General features: G+C 41.3%; 1 protein-coding gene across 4 annotated transcripts in view; it reads right to left on the bottom strand.

Annotated features, from left to right (window-relative positions):
• TMEM178B (transmembrane protein 178B) overlaps window positions 1–16,326 on the bottom strand; it is a 246,494-nt gene that overhangs the window by 40,843 nt on the left and 189,325 nt on the right. For all 4 annotated transcript variants that reach the window (XM_061444916.1, XM_061444915.1, XM_061444914.1 and 1 more), the window contains one exon: window positions 5,594–5,731. In XM_061444916.1, the coding sequence (XP_061300900.1) occupies window positions 5,594–5,731 (138 nt within the window). The remainder of the gene's footprint in view (window positions 1–5,593; window positions 5,732–16,326) is intronic.

Consider the following 16,326-nt stretch of genomic DNA (forward strand, 5'->3'; position numbering starts at 1 on the left):
TCGAATCCCCTAGATTGGAAAATCATCATTGGAGAGGAGTCAGGCAGAGAGGATGAAAGAAATTTCTGATGTTTCTGAAAGCAAATGCTAGGGCAGAAAATCAGAGAGCAACAACTCCATAGCACTGTTGTATGTGTACAGCAAGACTTTCAGGCATTTCAGTGCCAGTAAAAACGGGAATTTCAGACTCCCAAGCAAAGCCCCAAGCCCAGTATTTCATGCAAAAATGTCACTAGGCAAAGATAAGACATGAGTTGCTACGTGACACTACAAGTCTTTTTATTACAGATATGCATGGCAAAGCTAAATCACACGAATAAGGGCATTTAACAGCTGGAATAATTTCCAATAGACTAATTAGAGACTGAATTATTAATGGTAAAACTTATAATTGGCTCAAAGCAAGGTTACAGCAAGAAACACGCTTGACTTTGCAAAGAATAATGAATATTTGCAAGACTAGTAAAATTATATGCTTCTCTAAGGAAACTGTTAGGAAATGGGGAAAAAACCCTAAAGTGATCCAAAAGTGCATGTCACAAGACAAAACTGGCATAGACCAGATAAGAATGAAGAGAGCAGGTAAAACAGTAAACAAGTGCAGAGATGATTTATTGCATTTATTTGCAGTAAATTTGGAACAAAATAAGACAACGCAGTATTCTCTCCCCAAAGGGCTGCCTTGTTAGGCATGCAGTAAACCCCCTCTCTATTTCACTGAAATGTGTTCTCAATGCAAATTACAGACTTACAAAAGGAAATACATGAATGTGCATCTGAAGGACAGAGCTCTACTAAGGGCCATTTTATAATGGCATTCTTTGTTGGTCTTCTAATACATCTACAAAAGCAAGTGATGTAGCTTTGGCCAGGGATAATTTTGTGATGAAGCAAGTACCACAGCAAGATATTGGAAGTGCCACTTTATATTTCCAGCTGGGACAAGAGACAGCAGTTCATCGTGGAGGTGCACCGGCTAGGGAAGGGGAGAAGGCAACCACTGCCAAAACACTGGAGCATGCCACCATGGGGCGGCCCTTTCACCCCACTTTCCTTGTGGCAGGCACTGATGTGGAGGAAAGGAGTTTTGGAACATTTAGGTACAAAGTCAGCCCAGCCCTCAAAACCAGAAATAAAGCAAGCCACATGATGTTTCAAAACAGCTGACTGAAATGAAATCAGAGCTGAACTGGGAAAACAACAGACTATCAGAGTTTGCCTTTAAAAGCTAATTTTATAAAGCAAGTACAATAATAGAAGGCGTGGTAAGATTCAATTTGCATGGTTGTGGAAAGAAAATTAACCTAGCAAAATCTGAGATGCTGAAGCAAGAAAAAGCTGTGAATGAACGTACTGCAGAGCTGGTGGAAAACCCAATGGTTTAGATGGATATATAGCTTGACTATTTATCATAGAATCATAGAATGGTTAGGGTTAGAAAGGACCTTACGATCGTACAGAAAATATTCTTAAACACATTGATGAAGAACTAAAAGAAGGGATTCCTGAAGATATAGGAATTTGCCTTGGAACAGTTGCCAGTGTGACAGTTCACAGCATCCCAGGTTTATGAAGCTGGAAGTAAAACTGAAATCGGCCTTGACCTGGCAATAGAACTAGGATTCTGACATTTGCAAGCAGTGTTACAGATGCTTCTAAGGTTCCAGAATTATTATAAAGTTGCAAAATTACTGGATGACATGCCCAGTATGGAGCTTTTACTGGTGCACAGATTTTCAATCATTTAATGCATTTGCATGTAGAGAAAATGCAAGAAGCTGTTAAGAGGATGTGCTTGGAGTAATGTATAATTTGAGTATGACCCGCTTCTGTAATAGAATTAAATGGTCTCAAATAAGATGCATAAAATGAACTAGTCTTAGTGAAGAATAACAACAACTCCAAATGGAGAAACTCTTGAGAAACTCTCCCACCTTGCAGGATAAAAGGAGGCTAGGAAATAGTCCCATCATGCAAAATGAGGTCAAATCCACTAAACATAATTTGCAGTATCCATCTGGCTCTGTACAAGATAAGGGACTGAAAAAAATTCCTACTGTGGTCAGGCAAATGCTGTTGTTCAAGATAAGGAATCCAAGTACGAAATCTGCAGTAAATACAGAAAATTATGCAAACGAACTTTGGAAGCCATAAGAGACCTGTGATTGCTGTTGATACAGATACATTTGGACTAAACAGAAAAGATGAATTATTAATCGTTTTTAACTTGTTACAAAACATGCCAAATAACAGTGTAAACCACACTCTAAATCACAGTTTACATGTCCTGGATTCCAGATGAGCTAATACCAGATAACGGCCTGCATTTTGCTAATGACTTATTTCAGTAATTTGCTTGAGAAATTACATCAAGCACACTACAACAAGTACTTATTAGGCACTGCCACACAGGCTAGCAAGAATACAGTTCAGTAAATATAATAAAGAACTAGAGGTCTAAGGAAACCATGTCTGGTCTTGTTAGATTATCACAGCACATTTCTCAGTGCTCCACTGAGATTTCCTGTTCAAAGAATTATGGGCAATATGGGACAAAACCCATAGATATGGTAAGCCAGCAGTGTTTAAGCATTACAGAAGAGCTGTTTGTCTAGAAATTAAAATAGAGGAAATGCTACACACAGAGACAAGACAAGTCGTGTTACAAATGGAAGCGAAAGTTAGATTTCAGGCTGATTATACAGCTACCAACTTAACACAGTCTCATCTGCAATTAGGTTAATTGTCATAAGCCTGCCTCCCAAAGCATTTTTTCTATAATTGGACCAGAGACAAAGTTAGGTACAACTAAAAGGCACTCTGTGCATTCTGAGGACCAATACGACAATATGATGATAGCATTTATGTCGTGACAGAAGTAACAGCTTTGTATTTGAGCACCATCCAGCTTGAAGATTCCAATTTAAAGGTTTGTTGGCTATGGAAGGATTGCCTATGTAACATGACACAGCCTGCAAACAATGATAGCTACTGACTTTTAGATTAGATGGCAGTAGTTGTGTATTTTATTAACTGACTGTTTCAGTTTGTAGATGTAACTTTATGTACCTTTGCTGTTGAAAGAAATCAGGAAAACAATAGAAGTTGCCACTGAGTTGTGCAAAAACAAGAGAGTAACCTCTTGTAAACCTGACCCATGTGTCTATCCTGAAGCAGAAAATACATTTGAGCTCCTCCCAACACATCTTTATTAAAAAATCACACATCTTGATGGAATTTGGTAGATAAAATAATCTGGTGCCTCTCATTACAATTACTTTCAGATTCCAACTGCTGTATCTTCTTATTTTGTCTATGCAAAGAGCATGCTACTATCAGATGGCTTCTTGTATAGGTACTTCCACGCTGCATTCAAGTCAATTATAAACCTTCTGCTAAATAGTTTCAAGCAATGGGTTTTCTGTGGCATGGTGTGCCTTTCTTGGTTTTGAGACCCTGAATCATTCTTGTAGCTCTTCTGCAAACCTCTCCCTATCTTTCCACATCCTTCTTTAGCAGAAACACCAGATTAGGATGTCCAGAAATAGTTTTGCTTTGCCCAGAGATAACCCCACCTCATGCTCTTATTGTATATTCCCAGCAAAACTGGCACATTTAGCAGCTGTATTGTGCTGAGAGCTGCTGTGCAGCTGGATGATCCCAGCAACCATGATCCCAAAGACCTTTTCAGAGCTGCTGCTTTTTGAGAGGCAGCCTCTCATTCTGCAAGGATGACTGACACTTTTTGTTCCCAGTTGCATGACCTTGGATCTGTCTCCACTGAAATGTGTATTGTTTGAGCATACCAAGATGGCTTTGTAAGCTATGGGTGACCCATCCCATTATGCATGGTTACACTGGGTCTTGTTTCACCTGAAAACTTTTATCAGCTATCTTTCAAATTACTGACAAACAAATAACATTAAGCCCAAATGTAATCTCTGCAGCTGTACAAGAAACTCTGCCATATATAGTGATAGTTTACAGTTAGTAAACAAGACTTAGCTAGTTTCTAATAAGTTTAAGTTTTCTGTATTAATATAGTCCTAATGTTTTAATCTGAATGTTGTGCTGTAGTAAGTTAAAATCACACAGATATCTGAACATATTAAAGCAAAATAGCCCCCCTGTGCAAACTAAGCTTTTAATTACATAAGAAATACCAAGCTAATTTAGCAGACCCATTGCCCATAAAGTATCAACACCCACCACAAGACATCCACACATAGACCAGTGTGTGCTTGCACAAGATACTAACAGATTTCATATGTGTTCGTGGTCAGTGAGAGCGCTAATGTCTATGTCACCAACACCAACAACACTGGAACATAAACACTTGTTACTCGAGCGCTTAAATCCTCTTCTGAGACTACAGAAGCTTTCCTGTATTTCACACACATAGCTGTGTCACACCACAGTACAGATGAACAGGTAACAAAATGTGTTGAAGTGATGCTCTGCCTGAGGAGCAAAAGTCCAGAAACAAAAACCACCAGCAGAGGAAAGAGAAGTATGGCTGTTCTCTTTGTCAGCACTACATTTGGGACTTAACTCTCACACCCTTCTTTTCAAGTGTGCCTCGAAACATGCTGATGGCAGGAAGTTGCATGGCATCTGTAGTAAGAAAGTCTGAACTATTACAGGGGAGATGTATTTTGACCTTGAGGGCTGGTGTAGTTGAAACAGGAAGAAGCTCAAAAGCACAGAGTGCAAGGGCATGTGTCTCAGGAGCAATAAACAGAATCTCTGCTTGAAACTTGGAGATCATCACCAGGAATTAAGAAAAAGAAAGGCCTGTATGCATTATCCAGCTGAAGGATGACTGAGGATCTCTGGTGTGACACGGCATGAAGAAGGCAAATAAAACCCCAGAATACTTCAGGCAAGGGATTTCCAGCAGAGATGGGGAGCCATCACATCACTCATACAAGGCATTGATCAGACCTTGTTTGGTAATGGTCCTTCTCATCCGTGTTTGAGAAGTGTAAGTACAAACAAGAACAGGTGGCAGAGAGGGCTGCTCGATTGATACTGGGTTTTACAGAGAAAAGCCTACAAGAAACAGCATATGTAAAGTCGAAAAGGAAAACAGAGGATACCACTGCTTTTCACAGGTACACCGGAGAAAGTAGAAAGACACGTAAACTAAAGGGTACATCTGACTCACAAACAACTCACAAGGAACGCATACAGGTTAAAACTTTGAGCACAATTTCTAGTTATCAATGTGGCTCAGTATGAAATATGATAATTGTGGGAATAACATCTGCATAATCTATAAATTTAATTAAGCCCATTATGTTTAAGGGTGATAGTATTACTTGCAGCAACAGAGCATTGGACTAAATAACTCAAAAGGCCCTTTTCAGCCCTGTGACTTATAAGCACTGCTTTGTGATGAAAACAACATGTAATGACAGTTGGGTTATCCTTGATGTACACCAGAAGGAGTCTGGAATGAAACCAAGTCCAGATCACCTAAAACAATTCTGGAAATGTTTTCAGTGACTTAGAAAAGGAGGGGCACATGGAAATAGGGAACGTTAAAACAACAAGGAAAACACATTTCTTCTTCAAACACCAACACACTTACCTCCCATGAGGAAGAGAAGCCCTGCCACATACTGCATAAGGCCTCGATCCCAACAGCACCCCAGCACCCCAATAATCCATCCAAAGAGGATGATGGCCACAGCCATGCCCATGAAGCCAGCTGTCATCCTGCGCAGATCTGCAGTGGGAAGACAGAAAAACAACATGTGTGTGAGCAGTGGTAAATAGCCATCATCAGAGGTTCATAACAACCTTAACCCAAAATGCTATGGTCTGAAAGGTCTTCACTATGTGTTGGCATGGGATGATTTGAGTAAGGATAGCTCAGAAGGAGGACATTCCTTAAATTAAGATACTAACTTGGGCTAAAGAAAGAAAATAGGTGACCATTTCACCACACAATGAAACTCAGTGCAGATGCACCCAAGGGACTTGTGGCAATTTGCTCAGGAATTAGAAGTTGTAAAATAGCCTCAGTGCAATGCTGTGCCTAATACTTCTAGTCTCTGGGTACTAGCACAATGTCTGTTTAAATCCTGCCTTCTCATCTCCATCCATTACTCCACTGCATCCAGTAGATGCACCTGCTCAAACTGATATGCAAAGTGGTTTCTATGCTTTGCTCCAGTGCAAACATGAGGAATCACCTTAGTTCTGACCCATTGTATGATCTTTAGGAATTCATTGAGCACTGCTGGGCCACGTTTTCCCATGTGTAAGTTGGGACACAGTGCCTCACTGTGTGTGTGAAACTTGGTACCTGCAGGATGGTGATGCATGCAGATACTCTGGTGTCAGAGACAACTGCAGATACACAGCTGGGGCATAGGACACTTTATTGCCCTGTCTTGTATTGAGATGGTGATCTTGTCAGATGATTTCTGATGAGGATGTTCTTGAGTGCTCCAGGGAGCACTCAGAGGAGAAGAAGGGGAGGGGGTTGGAGTGAAGCGTTTTGTGCTCTGAAAGCAGGGACAGAGTACTACATCTGATATGGGTCCATGGGGCTTACCTGTATTTATTTCATAAATAAAGGAAAAAGATCCCCAAGACCTAGTGTAAGGAACTCTTAAATTCAGACCTGGCTGTATCGTATATTTGCCTTCTGCAAAAAAAGATGCATGTGATGGAAAAAAAATACCTTCACAGCTGTGTTGGATGTGAAATCTGGGCAGGGAGACCACCTGGCAACCAAAATCACAAGGACTGTGAGAGCTAAAGAGCATCTTTACACCCTCAAATAATGGAACAGATGGGGCAACCTTCACTAGCATTCAATTATTCCCTATCCCCTCTCATGCACACATAGGAAGTTTAAGCACTGATCTGTCAAGAGTGTATGTGCAGGGAAAATTCCAGCCAAGTCAGCTCAGCAAACATTTGTTTCCTTCTTGAATTTTTTTTTTTTTTAATTGTTTTGCATAGCAATGATTTCTTTTTCTTTTTTTTTTTTTTTTTTTTGAGAAACAGAATGCTCATGACAGGGGCAGGAAGATTTGAAAACTGTGACTCATCCACCAGTCTCCGTAGCAGCTTTTCTCCTTTGGCTGTTCCTCAGTTTTGATACTTTTTACGTTTTTCCCACAGTGGACCAAAAGTACTATGAATACCAGCAGTGCAGCTTCAGTAAAATTTGTGAGCAGTGACAGGTTAGCATCATCAGAGATTTATAAAGCTTCTTGTCCAAAGTGCTAAGTGCCCACAAGGTCCATCAGTGTGTTGGGACAGAACGATTCGATTCAGTGGAAGGTTTGCTCAGGGCTGTGTTCATTATAGAAGTTCTTATGCAAGATCGAGTTGCAGAACGCAACCCATCCACTGAAACTATAACTGGTTCTGTGGATTGTCACTTTTTTTTCCAAGGAGTCCCTCTGACAGTGTAAAGGTTACCAGGACTTCAGCCCACCACTGACCAGGGCCCATTAACAAGATACACGTCTTAAAATTCGTATTTTTATCTTAGATTTTGTGACTGTCCCACTGGAAAAAAACAAACAAAAACTCCCCACAAAGTATCTGAATATGTTCAAGGAGGTCTAGTGCAGAAAAAAAATGCATCGTTTCCTGTGGAAACTTGTAATTCCCGCAGGCAACATCTTCCTTGGGAATTTCTGAGAGTGCTTTCTAAAACAAGCAGTAAATGTTAGAAAGCATCTTTGACAGCAGAGTGTCTTCTTACTTTTCTGTCCATGAAGGCCTGGGCTCAATTTGAAAGACAGGTAGAAACATAAACTGTTCACTGTTTCCTATGTCATCTTCAGTAACAGTACAACACATCTCTCAGAAGCACTGCACAGCTGTTTGTGTCAGCTCTGCAAAACCCTTGCATTTTAACTTGTGACTGCTGACTCTAGGTAACAGCATTTGCTCATCCTAACGGAAACATATCCTAACAGTCTGCTTTTAATGAGCTGGATTTAAATAGATTTATTCAGCTGCAAGATGTCAGTAACTCCTCAGACCTACCCCAGTGACTAGCTGATGGAGATACTTTTCATAGGTCCCAGAGGGGATCAAAGCATCCCCACGTTCTATATACCAAACTGAGGAAGAGGTTTTACCCCACTAAAATCAGCGTGAGTTTTGGCATTGAACAGAAGAGTTAAAGTAGCAGGACCAAGATTTCTAGGCCAAATTCTGAGGTTTGTTTCACTTGACCTCTCTTCCCGATGGAACCAAAATTCCCTTTCTAACAACACAGCAAAATCCATCAGCACTGTAACTCTGGGCTTACATTATCTCTCGAAAAAACAGAAAGCTAACCTCTGACAGGCACTTAATAGCACACACAAAGAAATAATCAAAATGGCAATTCTTTATGAAATCTTACTTCTCCCAAGGTCAGTTCATTACCCTCAGGGTATTTAGTGAGGAGAAGACCAGGGAACAGGAACCTATATTGTCTGGACACCAACCCCTATTAGTGGTACTTTTAATGACTACTGTTCTGTTGGTGTGGAGTTCCACATGGAAAGGACAGCAGAAAAGCAAAGGTTTGCATTGTGTACATGAAGCAATTTATAAATTCCTTTTACTAATTTAGGAGGAAGGGACACCATATAAATAAAAAATAGCTCATCAGTACAGATTGATGGGTTTTGTCTGATTTGCCCTGATAGACCTTTCCTGAATACATTCTGCAAAGGCAAAAAGGGTCATACTTTGTCATGTAACACCACTTTATGACATTTCAACACATCCTGGATTTGGATTTATTACTTTTATGAAATTGCTTTTATTTCTTTTTCAATTATGAAATAAATGGTTCTCTGCACTCTTTCTTTGAAAGCCTCTCTGAGTAACTATAGCATCTCAAGATCATGGAATGACAATCCTAATCAACTGAAGGAGTGAAAAAAATGCATTGTTGAATCTTATGCAGCCACCCGGGAGCTGCAACAGCAAACATACCTTATCTTAGCTCACTCATGTGCACTGCTTGGTCGTTCTACAGCTGATCCCCTCCTGGATAGCCAGCCCAAATCCTCACACTAGAAAAGTGCACAGATTGCAGGGTTACTATGAATCCCCTTTCTCTACCATCTAGTAATCCAAACCTTTAGAAATGCACCTACAGGGTGCAAATGAGGAAGGTATTACATTGCTTGTTCGGTAAGACCTATAAGACAGAAGTTGATTTTCAATACCTTGCCTGTATGACCACTACTTTCAATGATTTACTACATGGATTTACATACCACCATCACTTGTGGCTGAAAGTGCAGTATTATCTTTCCACTCTTGTTTTAGAGACATCATCCTGTTTTTATGTGAACATATTAAAAGCTATGTGTGAATATCTTCCCCTTGGGACTACTTTCGATGCCTAGCACTGCTACAGGTGCTGCTGCATGTAGTAGGCAGGGAACTCAATCCTGACTCAAAACCAATGTCGATCATCAGACAAGGAGTACAGACATGCATCATGCACATGTAAGCTGGAAACAACAAATTTCTTGATTGATAACACTGGAGAAGGGACAGGGAGTGAAGTATGACTGAAACTGAAATGGTAAATTTAAAAGCCACAAGCTTTGTTAATTGTGATGAAAAGAGAAATATAAACATTTTAGAAAGCCTCCTTAAAACAGAGACAGATTCTCATAAAACAACATGCATTTCCTAAAAGCATTTTAGTCTTCCACTAGAGAATATTGGCTCTAAAGGTTTTCTGAAGATAAAGAAAGGAAGTGCTGATTAAGATCAGTTTATTTCCAAGCAGCATTTGGTGAAAGGTTCTCCCTGTCAGTTTGCAAATGCCCCTGCCCTTCATTTCACCCTGATATCTGTCCATCTGTATTTGTTATGAGCAATAAAGTAATTCATGCTGGTTGTCACATCATGGAAGAAGTTTCACACCCCAGCAGCTGCAAACATAACATGTTTTGAATCAGTGCTGCATCTCGAAATTTTCGATATGCCTTTTTGACTTCTGATGTTCTGTCCTCTTCCTTGAAATTGCAAGTCATCTTTCTAAAGCAAGGGCTCAGTCTCCTTGTTGATATCTATCTTCCTTTCCACAGAGGAGTTTAATAATACTTCTGAAATATTAGAGATTTCTTTGCTCACAACATCACATATAGGAAGGAAAATATGAGCCTTTCATGAAAGATGGGGAAACCAGGATGAGAATAGTCAACCTGCCCATGGCTACATGGAAAATTTGTGCAGGAGCCTATAATTGAAGTTATACTACTGGGCTTTCTGGACAGCCTTTTAACTGCACAGCACTGCTTTTGCTTTCAGAACTGTTTGTTCTCAAGAGTTTGTTATCACATCAAACTGCAGCGCTTGCTATCAGACTATCAGAAAGTGCAATACTGCTGCAAATAGTGTTTCAGACAGTCCATCCTACATCTTCTCCTTTCTTCTCCCAGTAGAGAAAGGTCCATAAGGACTAAGGACCTTAAAGTCTGTATACAGAATATCTAGAACAGTTTAGGAAACTTTCTGTATATAGTGCCATTCTTTCCTGAGATGTCCTGACAAACGGGGAAACTAAAAACCAAATCACATTTGTATGTATGTGCCCCTCTAGAACCAAATGTCAGAACCTAGTATTACCACAAACAAATAGACTGGAATAGCATCATTCTTCAGCATAATCCTTCATTGCAGGTCACTTTGATCTATACTCTTCTGTGCTAGGTTCATTCTCATTTGTCCTTACCAGTGTGGGATTTAAAATATTTGTGCTTGAAAAGAGTCTAAATCACTTGTTTTTTCATCTTTTTCCAAACAAATATATGCATTGGAAATTGTTCAAGAACTGCACACAGCCCAAGAGCACAATTTGCCAGATTTCATCAAGCTTTGTTTAAATGACTTCTCTTACACAGAATCAGCAGCACAGAGGCACCCTTCTCTGACATCATCCATTCTCTTACCTCACCTCAAAACTACAAGGGGGGCAAGATGTAAAATTGGACAGATGTGTCTTACTGGATGCCAGTCCTGGCAGCTCGCAGCTACAATGGACAAGTGGGGATTAATGCAAGTGATTTTGAGTGGCATCTTCTGCCTTGTGATTCTCTCCGCACAGCTTAAGACTACTTTGGATGAGGCGGGCAAATAGAGGGTGAGGCTTTAATCTTTTCTTTCTGCTTCAGGTATGGAGAGATAAGAAAAGAAATACGCATTAGTCTACCTGAGACTCAGTTAAATCTCAGAGTGCCTTTTACTGAATCATGTGGCAACTCGGTCTTCAGTGTAAAGATTATTCTTAATGCAGTCACAATGAGTACAACCCACTTCAACAAAAGTAACAGTGGATTATATTTTTATGTAAGTACTCTGCACTAGACAGTGACTCAGAAATACGTCTGTCACAAACACACACACCCTCTCAAAGCTGAGAGAAAGAAGAGAAGGCCCTTCACAGAAAGAGAAACTATCACACTGGAGAGTTTAGATGAGCCTTAGTATCACAAGAGGTGCAATGGTGTTTATGAGATACATACATAACTTCTTCTAGACCAGGAAATTCCATCAAATTCTCTTGACTAGATTTTGCTGGTGGTGTGACAGTGTTAAGTGTTTGGTTGCCAGCATGCATGAACTTACCTATATGGAAATGCTGATAGCAAGCTTCAAAAACTGTCTGTGGTCTGTGCTAGTCAACATATCCCTCAGGATGGGGAGTAGAATGAACATGCTTACACATGGTTAATTCTTGTCAGGACAGACCATGCATCTGGATTTCCTACATCAGAATTCTTCAGTGTTCTTATGGAAACAGAAACAATTACAAAAGGAAGGTGCCACCTGTGCACTGCTAGCACTTCTGTCTGCCTTCCTTCATGAGAAATCCCACAACTTCAGAGCCAGGTGAGCAGTTCATCACAGGAGAAATGAAATGAAGTCCTGTCTTCTGTAAAGGCTGACACCTTCAGAGGTTCATGCTGACAAACAGCAAGCTCCACATGACACTGCAATTTATTGTCTCGTAAAGCACCGGGGGGTGGGGGCCCTTCCCAGACCAGGACACGCACTGGTGCATTACTGTTTGAAAGCAATTACTTCAGTATTTGGGAAAATTACCAGGGCCTAAGAAACTCTCCATTTCTGCAGTGGCTGAAAGCACCATCAGGAGCTTGAATATCAAGTCCCGATTTAAATCTTGCCTTTTGCTCATGTAGAGCAGAGAGGAGACAAAGGAGAACCCATATATAATAAGGGAGAGATTTAAGGATGCAATAGAAAAGGAAGGAAACAAGACTTGTTTAAATGTAGGGGGAAAAAAGGCTAGGAAAATATGTCTCATGAGGCTGAAAAGATGGATTTGTCTTCAAGAGACTTTATGGTATGGGTATTAGAGAGGTCAATGAATAAAGGAGACATTTGCACAGAAGAAATTTAACATAGCAGGTGCAGTGGTACTGTAGAAGGAAGAAAACTTATGTTAGATCTTGGGAAAAAAATGCCTGTGAATACCCATAGAAAGGTTCAGGCTTTTGCTCCAATCCTACATTCCCTTCTGCTGAAAAAGAAACTTCAGCCAGAGCAGAAAAGGGTTTTTTTATTATCTGCTGTGTTGTTAATCTGCTCTGAGTGGCAGCAGACTAGGAAAGGAATCAAAACCTTGCAATCCCTGATGTAGTTGGCCACACGAGCTGAGCATATGCCAAAGCTTTATTCCACTATGCTCTGCTCTACTCTAACCTAAGCCATTCCTGCCCCTTCTCTGATTCTGGAGAGAACTTTTTTTCTCAGAAAGTACCTGAAGTTGGTAATTTCTGCTTACTCAGTGATGCTCAAGAGCTGATCTTGAAGAGTCTTTCACTCTCCAGATTTACTGTTCAGGCTTTTAGTACTGCAATATGTGATCATCTAGGAACATTTCCAAGCTTCGGTCCCAGCAGAGTACACTTGTAATTTGCCCAATCAACCCTTTCATCTCTCCTTTTCCTCTCTCATTCCCTAGAAACAGGGAAGAAAGTCTAAGGCACCTGCATTTTTGGCCATCCTTCTTCATATTCAAAACTCTAATCCTTCCTGCTTCTGCTGGATGAGGCCACATAAAGGAAACATTTGCCAGTTGTAGCCATGCCAAGAGGCTTTTCGTTACGCAGTTTTGGTGGATTACACAGGTGTTGGAATTTGAAGCACATATAATAAAATAGCTTCTGCTCAATTTCAGTGTGAACTTTGGGACTTTATCAGATCAGAGCTTGGGGTTTGTTTTTTCTTTCATTTTTCTCCCCTTCTGTTGCCTTGGAGAACTCAGGAAGCTCACACTTCCTTATACTGGTCATCTCTTACTTTGAGTGACCTCTCCCCTGAGTCACCATACAAATACGATCTTGTTGGGCAGGATGAACAACACAGTCCCTTAGCACCATGTCAGCCTGCCCAGAGTGATCATTCATGAAGCATGTGAGGCACCATCTCCCTGTGCCCTGGCAGCACCGGGAGAGCCCAGGTGGAAAGTTCAGCTTTCTAAATGTGTCTCCAATGGTCTGGAAGAAAGCTGCAATGGGCTCTGGGTCTCAGAGCAAAGGTGACACCCTTTATTGTAAAGTGCTTTCAGTGCTGGTGAGAAGCACTGCTCTGACACCACTAAAGACTCAACTACTCCATATATTCCTCCCCACTATGTAGAGTGCACAGGAGGAAAAGCAGAGTAAGGCATCAGGGCAAGCTTCACCATGCAGCCCTGCCAGGGTGTCACAGGCACCCAGAGATGCCCTGGGAGCAAGCGATGTCTCCAGCACCCCTACCTGCAAGGGACTGAGCATCTACAGTGAAGAGCCCAGTGAGCTCTGCTTTCCCTGAAATCAGTGGGGGAGTTGGGTGCTTCAAAGTTTTCCTCTGAAAAGCAGACATTTCCTCTTTCCCAGGGGTGCTGTGGAAGCCAGTTCAACACTTCTTCTTCAGAGAAATTCAGCTATTAACATACAGAGTGCAGTAACAGTTGCATGAAAATAATCTGGATACAGAAATCCCTATATCCTATTATATACAGTAATGGGTTTATTGTCTAGATTACAAAAGTCTCCTTCCACAGTGAGCAGTGCTCTGTTACACTCTGCTTTTGATATGCCAGTCACCACTGCAGTATCTACATGTCCACATGGAAGTTTATCAGAATTTAATCTTCAGTTAGTATTTCTTGAACCACTTCTTGATGGCCAGGACTTATCAGGGGCAGAAGGAAGCAGAAGGAAAAACCCAGAAATACTTTTATCCCTCCCTTTTTTTTTCAGTGAGGAGGGAAGAGAGGACAAAACCAGATGGAGAATGGAAGAGAGTGATGAGATAAAGTCTGTATTAAAGATGACAAATGGAGTGTGACAGGAAGCAAGAAACATAATTGCATGTAAAACCCCAGTATCAGGCAGGGTTAAGGATCTTTTTAAAACACAGGTTTACCTTAAGCTCCTCCTGAATATAAATGAAGTTGGAGGTATGTGGGAATGGACCACAGGAGGAGCAGGAGGGATAATACAGAAAGACTTTGTAATGCCTCATCTGTTTTACCTTTTTCCCTCTGAATTTGACTTCCCATTCCATCCCAGCACCAAAGCCTTGCTTGCATTCAGGAGAAACAAAAACATTATCCTAAAGGTTTTTCTTCTTTTTAAACCCCTGCTCCAACCACTGGTGCAATATTATGAAGCACAAGCCTGAGAATAATCCCATCATAAAGCATTCAGAGCAGCAGGTTTGATAAATGGCCAGCATGGAAAAGGCTGGAGGTGGAGGGATGGTATCTCTGCTTTATCAGTGCCCCAGCACTCTGCTCTAACATACTCATTCCACAGACCCCAGCACTAAGCATTTGAATTCAGGAACTCTGAAAGGCACGTTCTTGTCTTTAAAAAAGACTGTTTAATGTAAGTGAGGCTGGACTGGGAACTGGAAAGAGAAGAAAGAGGACGAGGGAGAAGGAGGGAGAAATTATAGAAAGACATTTAAAGCTGTGAGAAAACACTCTCTCTTATGGAGAAATTTTGATTTTGAAGTTTACTCTTCTATTAACATTTAAATTGAAAGGCGTTTCTTCCAAGCTCCACATAGGAAACCAGAAAATCTGCATTTAAATAGACACCATTTAAATGTGGGGAAAAATATATATCAGCCTTGAATGCTTCTCCATTTGTCTGAAAAGAACTTCTCTTATAGATGATTATTAATTTTTTTCTTTTTTCTTTGTGTGTGCTAAAAAGAGAAATTGGAAGTACATTAAAATTCTGCTTGGCACGAGAAGGAGGAGGGGGGATGGCTGCTTAATTGCCCAAAACCTAAGTTTTTTGGTTGGATATTGTACGGGAGGGCCTCTGGAGCCTGCAGGAGGCAGTCCAGCCAGGGGCAGGACCAAGTGGGTCCTCTCCTGCCTGGTCCTGGTGCCATGGTCCCTATGCCCAAGGGGCAGCACACTCCCACCACAATGCCTGCCTCACTGGGGACATCACCGGGGGCCTCAGTCCCAGCAGAGAATCGGACTTCCTTCAGTTTTGTTAAACATTTCTGTGCCCTCAGGACACCATCTAGAAAACAGGGACATGCACCTCCCTGAAAGCCACCTTAGCACTGCTCTAATTTGTGGTGTCATAGGAGGAGAGCTTACAACTGAGGAATCAGTGAGATTTTGGGTGGCTACACTCAAAGGGTTTGGAAATAAGTCCTTGGGCAAGAAGAAAGGTCCACAGATTGATCCACATTTTCCTCTGTGCTCTCATCATGTATGTTAGCACATGTCCATCACAATCCCAGAAACCTTGGATGAGATCTGGATCTGGTGTTTCGCACAGTTCTACATCCTCTCCTGCAGCAAAATCAGCAAGAATGAGAAAGAGCAAGAGCAGCCTCCTGAGTGGGGGAGAGCTGAAATACCCAACACACACATGGAGAGGCGGAAAGATGGGAATGAATAAATGCAATCTCCCTATGTCACATGCATGCCTTCCCGACCTTCCTCCCTCACGTGCCCATGCCTGCCTCCTCTCTACCCGAAGTAACCAACCTGAGGCTCAGCCTTGCTATGTGCCAGGGCCCCACATTCCATGTGTCGGCCATCAACTGAAATAGAGAGCAATGGTCAGGAGTGTGGAGAGGAGCAGGGAAGTCCCTGCCCCATGAGAGAGGGGCCTTTCACTGACTGTGTCTGCTGCAGAATCCCTATTTCTTGGGTTTTGTCATGAGTGGTGAAATTAAATTTCACCTATCAGTAGCATTCAGGCAGCAACAAAGACCACAGCACATGGTGCTTCCTCTAATTCCAGAGCATAATGGACCTCGTTGCCACTGAAGCACAATCCAATTATTAATATT

The sequence above is a fragment of the Pezoporus flaviventris genome, unplaced genomic scaffold (assembly GCF_033815535.1).
Source record: "Pezoporus flaviventris isolate CSIRO_AGI_PZ_B2104156 unplaced genomic scaffold, CSIRO_AGI_Pfla_v1 ptg000002l, whole genome shotgun sequence".
In the NCBI taxonomy this organism is placed as follows: Eukaryota; Metazoa; Chordata; class Aves; order Psittaciformes; family Psittacidae; genus Pezoporus; species Pezoporus flaviventris.